The sequence below is a fragment of the Octopus bimaculoides genome, chromosome 10, assembly GCF_046866305.1.
Source record: "Octopus bimaculoides isolate indiv1 chromosome 10, ASM4686630v1, whole genome shotgun sequence".
Taxonomy (NCBI): Eukaryota; Metazoa; Mollusca; class Cephalopoda; order Octopoda; family Octopodidae; genus Octopus; species Octopus bimaculoides.
In genome coordinates, this window is record NC_142937.1 from 49,309,041 (window position 1) to 49,317,225 (window position 8,185).

Consider the following 8,185-nt stretch of genomic DNA (forward strand, 5'->3'; position numbering starts at 1 on the left):
AGTGATAATGGGTAGAGTGATGGTAGATGTGGTGGTTGTGGTGGTAGTAGTTGTGCTGGCGGTTGTGGTGATGGTAGTTGTAGTAGTGGTGGTAAAAAGTAGTAGCAGCTGTGATGTTAGTTATGGTGATGGTAATTGTGGTGGTGGTGGTGGTGGTAGTAGTGGTGTTGGTAGTGATAGTTGTGATGGTGGTTGTAGTAATAGTTTCAACAGCGGTGGTGGTGACGTTGTAGTGGTGTTGATGTAGGTGGTGATAGTAGTAGTAGTAGTAGTAGTAGTAGTAGTAGTAGTAGTAGTAGTAGTAGTAGTAGTAGTAAAGTGGTGGTGGTGATAATGGTAGTTGTAGTTGTGCTGGTAAAAAATATAGTAGTAGTTGTGGTGCAGTTGGCAGCAGTATTGTTAGTAGTAATGGTAGTGGTGGTTGTGGTGATGGTGACAGTAGTAGTAGTAGTAGTAGTAGTAGTAGTAGTAGTAGTAGTATTAGAAGTGGTGGTGGTGGTGGTGGTAGTGGTGGTGGTGGTGGTGGTGGTGACGACGGTAGTGGTAACAGCAGCAGCAGTAGTAGTGGTAGTAGTAGATTCTGTTTTATTGTTGTTGCTGTCGTAGTAGTGGTGGATGTAAAGTGGTAGGAGTCGTCAGTGAAATAGTCACCACATTTCCGGTCTGAATTGTTTACAAACGTTGAAGACAGAAAGAATTGAACTGCTTATAATGTGACAGGTGCTACAAGGACAGAAAAAAAGAAAAGAAAAGAAAAAATACCAGCGAACCAAGCGTTTAAAATAGAACCATCAACATTATCTTCTTCGTTTATCATCATTATAAATTTATGCTTGCTGTCCTCGATTCATCTTCCTAGTTTTTGATTGATCGTGATTAATTAGTTAACCTCCAGAATGTTTTGCTCGCCGCACTTACAAACAGGGTGATATACGATATACAATGTGACAAGAGGTTTTCTTGTTGGTTTTGTTTATTTGTTATTCTTGTTTGTATGTTGATTTATTTATATTGATTTTGCTCTAAAAAGAAAGAAAAAGCAAACAAAATGAACGAAGATAATGAAGAGGAGACGGTCAACGAACGTACAGAATTACTGGGTAACAAAGACATTCTGACAAAAATAGGCGGCTTCGGTCGCTATCAACTAAAAGAATTATTGATTTTAAGTCCACTTCTAGTAGGCAATGGAATCTCGACGTTGTTGTTTGTCTTCGTACTCTATGTGCCAAATTTTAGGTAAATCCAATATATCTTTATTCTTAATGAAGCTGTTATTGTTTGTTATTCTTTAATTTGTTTTTTACGTTTTTCTTTTATCACACATACACGCACTGTAACCCACCACTCAACTGTTTATGTTGTTTAGTCCCAGAACAACTCGGATCCAGATATTATCGGCGAGATCTCTCCTGCCTTTTCTATTGGGCATTATGTAGTTAAGCCAAGAGTATACTACGTGTCATTTCAATTTTTCGTTTTTAAGACGGTAATTTGTGATCTAAAGATGATTTGGCTGTTATTTCCAGCAGATCGACCGACATGCAGAGACTCGTGTTTTGGCATATGGTGTTCCTCATGAGATTTTTTTATTTTCATATATAACATATAAACATGTATATCTTTTAGAACATTGTCATTTGATAAGATTTTGCTGGCAGATTTTTAAATTAACATAAACATTTATTTACATGAAAGAAAATTACCGGAGAAAAAAATTCTTATTAATGTTTTTACTTGTTCTTTTTACTCGTTCGAATGTTATTGGAAATCTTTAATTTTGCCTATAATTAATTGTCTTTCACCCCTTCCTTTGGATTTTATGTAAGTTATTTGTCCCACCTCACCCTTTTTCGTGAAGTTTTTGCATGTTTCGAGCTTATAAAGAAACTGTTCTTGCACTCTAAGTTCCGAGGTTAGAGCTTGTCTGCTGAGGTCAACTTTGTATTTCCTCTGTCCAGCGGGGTCGATGAAATAAAGTAGTAATCTATGGTCATTTTAATCGTCTATCTTCCTTCGCTTTAAATTCTGGCCCATATCTTATATTAGAATCAGTTGATAGTTATTTTTAAAAAATCATCTTGGTTATTTCTATTAATATTAGAAATCATTATTTGTATATATTCGAAAATGTTCATGATCCTCAAATTCTATTCACATGTGTAGTAGTTTATTAACTATATACTCTTCCCAATCTGAATAAAACTTCCCATTTAGCCCTTTCGTCTTCCAGTGATCTGATGAAATCAAATCTAAGTAGAGTATGCGGTGACTTCAATTAACTACATCTGGTTTTTACGTAATATTAATGTAAGAATGTATTGGTTGTACTCTTAATAGCAAACGAATTACATTTTATTGTTACACTTATGTAAATTGAAAACAAAACATAAACGTGTCTAATATGTTTACTTAATTCTATCTAATATTTTCTTTCCATATATACAGTAATCTCTCGCCATATCGCGGTTTATTATTTAAGCTTACCTCGATTCCTCTGTGGTGTGGTTTTGCATTTATAATAAAATAAATATATACAAGTTATAAAAATAATTTAAAAAAATATACAGTACAGTACTGTTCCTACTTCGCGGATTTTCACCTATCGCGATGGGTTTTGGAACGTTAGGTAAGGCCGGTTTATGCTATTACCCTGGGTATTACGTCCATAAAGTGTTTAGCTTTACGGCGTATCATCAGATCCTGAAACCTATTGTCATAAGCCTCTGAAGTGAGTTAGCTTTGGGGATCTGATGATACGCCGGAAAGCTAAGCACTTTATGGACGTGAAACCTAGGGTAATCCCATAAACCTGCCTTATCTAGCTTTATATCATATACTGCTTTATAACTTAGAGTATGATTCTTTTTCAAATTTATGTTTTACCGACGATATATATATATATATATATATATATATATATATATATATATATATATATTATTAAACATCCATCACGGCTGGTGAAACCAATCAGTTTCACGTGAAAAATACAATGGAGTGTTAGGTAACAAACCAATTATATAACTTTACGCTCATCAGAGTTAGACGATATGGAAGGGAATATGGTGACTGTTCTCTATTGTCGGAGGTGGATTAGCACAACTGGTCAGTGGCTGCTGTGAAAAAGTTAGTGAAACGAAAAAGGGGTCAGGGGATTACTTTAGGAGTTACGTCCTTTGGTTGGGTATGCTGTGAAGCCGGCAAGAGTTGTCCTGGTGTCTTTGTTTTTAAAATACCTTGATTCACATGAATCCTTCAAACAATTAAGCTGTATATATATTTAATATGGAGGATATGTTAACCTTGTGAAGGGATGGTTGCATCCAAGGAAATACTGATTCAATACCTAGTACTGTTAGGGAAATAAATTCCCTTAAAACAATAGGTGTATATTAAGCATATAGTTTATATCCACTTAAAAGAAGAAAAGAAAATGGAGGCTGCATCAGGCTCCAATCTGATCTGGCAAAGTTTCTACAGCTGGGTACCCTTCCTAACAACAACCACTCTGAGAATGTAGTGAGTGCTTTTTACTTGCCACTGGCATGGGAGCCAGTCAGGCAGCACTGGCATCAACCATGCTCAAATGGTGCTTATTACTTGCCACCAGCATGGGAACCAGTCAGGCAGCACTAGCATTGACCACGTTTGAATGGTGCTATTTACATGCCACTGGCATGGGAGCCAGTCTAGCAATATTGGCATCAGACACACTCAAATGGTACTTTTTACGTGCCACTGGCATGGGTGCCAGTCAGGCGGCACTAGGTCTTCACAAGCACAGTATACTGCCCGATGATTGAAGGGTATTTTTAAATGGGCCAGTTATGTGACACTGGCATTGGCCACGCTATGATCTCACTTGGCTTTCTGGGTCTTCTCAAGCACTGCATATCTCCAAAGGTCTTGGTTATTTGTCATCACCTCTGTGAAGCCCAGCATTCAAAGGCCGTGCTTCACCACCTCATCTAACATCTATCTGAGTCAACCTCTTCCACAGGTTCCCTCCTCTGTTAGGGTGTGACACTTCTTTATACAGCTGGCCTCATCTATACACAACATATGATCATACCAGTGCAATCGTCTGTCTTGCACACCAAATCTGATGTTTTTATGTTAAACTGTTCTCTCAGGCACTTACACTCTGTATGCACACTAACATTACACATCTAGTGGAGCATACTAGCTTCATTTCTTTCAAGCCTATGCATGTCCTCAGCAGTTACAGCCCATGTTTCACTGCCTTGTAGCATGGCTGTTCACACACAGGCATCATAGTCTACCTTTCACTCTCATATATGTGTGTGTGTGTTTACGGTAAGAATTTGTTAAATCCGAAACCTGGTTCCTGTTTAATAATGATTTTTTTAGGTGATTTTAAATGTCTTGCCCGCTCACGTTTTTGGTATGCTGCTATATTTCATGTTGAGAACTTTTTAGGTCTTAATAGACACAAAATGTGATCTATTTCTAGCGCATTAATTGTCCACGTTAGTGGTCGACGTTATTTTTTAATATATATATATATATATATATATATATATATATATATATATATATAGATAGATAGATATATATACATACATATATATATACATATATATACATACATATATATATATATACATATATATGTATCATCATCATCATCATCATCGTTTAACGTCCGCTTTCCATGCTAGCATGGGTTGGACGATTTGACTGGGACTGGTGAACCAGATGGCTACACCAGGCTCCAATCTGATTTGGCAGAGTTTCTACAGCTGGATGCCCTTCCTAATGCCAACCACTCCAAGAGTGTAGTGGGTGCTTTCACGTGCCACTGGCACGAAGGCCAGTCAGGCGGTACTGGCAACGGCCATGCTCAAAATGGTGTATTTTACGTGCTACCTGCACAGGAGCCAGTCCAGCGGCACTGGCAACGATCTCGCTCGAATGTCTTTACACGTGCCACCGGCACAAGTGCCAGGAAGACAACGCTGGGCACAGGTGCCATCACGATTTCGCTTTCGTTTGCCCCAACAGGTCTTTGCAAGCCGAGTTTCGTGTCCAATGAAGGAGACGACGTTGGTATGGGTGCCAGTCGTCGAATTTAGTTCGATTTCGATTTCACTTGCCTCAACAGGTCTTCGCAAGCGGAGTTTAGTGTCCAATGGAGGAAAGGTACGCATAAGTGAGCTGGCTACACCCCTGGCAGAGGCCTTGGATTTAGGTCTCACTTGGCTTGCCGAGTCTTCTCACGCACAGCATATTTCCAAAGGTCTCGGTCAGAAGTCATCGCCTCAGTGAGGCCCAATGTTCGAAGGTTGTGTGAACAGCCATGCTACATGGCAGTGAAACATGGGCCATGACTGCTGAGGACATGAGTAAGCTTGCAAGGAATGAAGCCTGTATGCTCTGCTGGATGTTTAATGTTAGTTTGCATACTAGACAGAGTATAAGTGCCTTGAGAGAAAAGTTGGACCTAAGAAGCATCAGATATGGTGTGCAAGAGAGAGGACTGTGCTGGTATGGTCATGTGGTACGAATGGATGAGGATAGCTGTGTGAAAAAGTGTCACACCCTAGCAGTCGAGGGAAACTGAAAGATGTAGACTAAGGAAGACGTGGGATGAGGTGGTGAAGCACAACCTTCAAACATTAGTCCTCACCGAGGCAATGACTAGTGACCGAGACCTTTGGAAATATGCTGTGCCTGAGAAGACCCAGCAGGCCAAATGAGTCCATAACCTTTGGCCTATGTCGGTGGTGTAACCAGCCCATTTAGTCATACCTTTTTCCATTGGACACTAAACTATGCTTGTGAAGACCTGTTGAGGCAAGTGAAATTGGAATCAAATTCAATGACAGCACTGGATGACTGGCATCCGTGCTAGTGGAGCACTAAGAGCACCATCCTAGCATGATCATGGGCTGGGCCGCTGTGTAGCCCCCGTGCCGGTGGCATGTAAAAAATACCATTCGAGTGTGATCGTTACCAGCGTTGCCTTACTGGCGCTTGTGCTGGTGGTACATAGAAAACACCATTTGAGCATGGCCGTTGCCAGTACTGCCTGACTGGCCCTTGTGCTGGTGGCACGTAAAAGCACCCACTACACTCTCGGAGTGGTTGTTGTTAGGAAGGGCATCCAGCTGTAGAAACTCTGCCAGATCAGATTGGAGCCTGGTGCAGCCATCTGGCTCGCTAGTCCCCAGTCAAACCGTCCAACCCATGCCAGCATGGCAAGCGGACGTTAAACGACGATGATGATGATGATATATATATTTATATATATATATATATATATAAATTTTCAGAATGAGATAAAAATCCAAGGCTGTGTAAGATTTTAGAACATTTATAAATAGAAGGTCTTACAGCTGTTTTCTGGATATTTCATATATCCCTTCATTGGAGACGGTGTGAGAAAATGGTTAAGCAATAGTTATTCTAGATAAGATATGAAATAGAGAGTGAAGTGGAAGAAAGAAAATAGGTGTGAGATATATATATGTATATATATATATATATATATATATATATATGTATGTATACATATATATAAAATGCTTAGCTCTATGGACGGCTTGTCAGACTCTAATGGCAAAGGCATATATATATATATGTGTGTGTGTGTGTGTGTGTATATATATATGTATATATATATATATATATATGTATATATATATGTGTGTATATATATATATATATATATATATATATATATATATATATTCATATATATGTGTATGTGTGTGTGTGTACGTGTACTATTAAACCTTTCTTTCGAGATATATGGGCTGTAACTGAGGTAATTGAGAATAATTGAAAAGGTAAACACTCAGAAGCAAAGTTTAGGTGTGTATATATATATATATATATATATATATATATATATATAAACAGTGGGGGGAAATAAATATTCATACATGTCAAAATTCTTTATTTATTTAATTTCTAATGAACATACATGGGATATACCAATACTATATTTGCATACACTTGCATAAACTAAGAATATGCAAAAGAAACTAATAAATTATAGTAACTAATGAATTTATATACAATTATGAATATTTAGGGGTGAAAAAAGTATTCGTACAGAATAAATTTATGACTTTCTATGCCACAAAATACTGTTAAAATAATTTTTTTTTTTTACTAGAACATTCTCGTTTGTTCCAATAATCTTATTAGTAGTCATTTTTAAGTGTCAAAACGCGAGCTTCTTCATTCAGCACTGAGACAACATAAAGTAGTGTCGTAATAATGGCGAAAAGTAAAGAGCTCACAAATTCAGTGAAAAAATTATTGAACAGTGGAAAGCAGGTAAAAGTTACAGGAAAATATCAGAGACCCTTTGTCTTCCATTTTCTACCATATCTTCATTTATTCAAATATATAAAAATTGGGAACTGTTGAAAATAGAATAAGATCCGCTACACCACACAAGATTTCCCCTAAATCTTTAAGAAAAATGAAGCGAAGAATCGAAAAAAATGCAATGATCACCAGAAAGGAGTTGCAAGAAGATTTGTTAGCTTCAGGGACTAGTGTTACACTATGAACAATCAGCAATGAACTTCATAGGAATGAACTGAAGTCACGCTCTCCTAGAAAAACTCTGCTGTTGACTAAAAGGCATAGAGATGCCCATTTAAAATTTACTTATGAACATAAAGATAAATCTGATACATTCTGGGAAAATATTCTTTGGACAGACGAGTCGAAAATTGAATTGTCTGGACGAAATTCGTGTATCTATGTATGGAGGAAAGATGGTACTGCCTATTTGGCGAAAAACACAATTCCTACTGTAAAGTTTGGAGGTGGCAACATCATGGTGTGGGGGTGTTTTTCTGCAAATGGCACTGGCAATTTATATGTGATAGATCGAAGAATGAATACAGAGATGTACCAAAATATTTTGAACAATAATTTATGGGACTGTACAAAAGCTCCAGCTTTGTGAAGGTGGGTTTTACAGCAGGATAACGACCCTAATCTCACGGTGAAGACTACCAAAAAATGGATTGTCAAGCACAATATAAAATTATTAGAATGGCCAAGCCAGTCACCTGACTTGAATCCCATTGAAAATTTGTGGCATTATTTGAAAATTAAAATTCATTCAAGAGCCCCAACATGCATTCCAGATTTGAAGAAAATTTGTCAAGAAGAATGGGAAAAAATTCCTAAAGAA

At 37.7% G+C, this 8,185-nt stretch overlaps 1 protein-coding gene across 4 annotated transcripts in view; it reads left to right on the forward strand.

Annotated features, from left to right (window-relative positions):
- Positions 1-631: 631 nt before the first annotated feature.
- LOC106868908 (organic cation transporter protein) overlaps positions 632-8,185 on the forward strand; it is an 86,084-nt gene continuing 78,530 nt past the window's right edge. For all 4 annotated transcript variants that reach the window (XM_014914368.3, XM_089358614.1, XM_052971172.2 and 1 more), the window contains exon 1: positions 632-1,239. In XM_014914368.3, the coding sequence (XP_014769854.1) occupies positions 1,049-1,239 (191 nt within the window). In that variant the 5' untranslated portion in view covers positions 632-1,048. The remainder of the gene's footprint in view (positions 1,240-8,185) is intronic.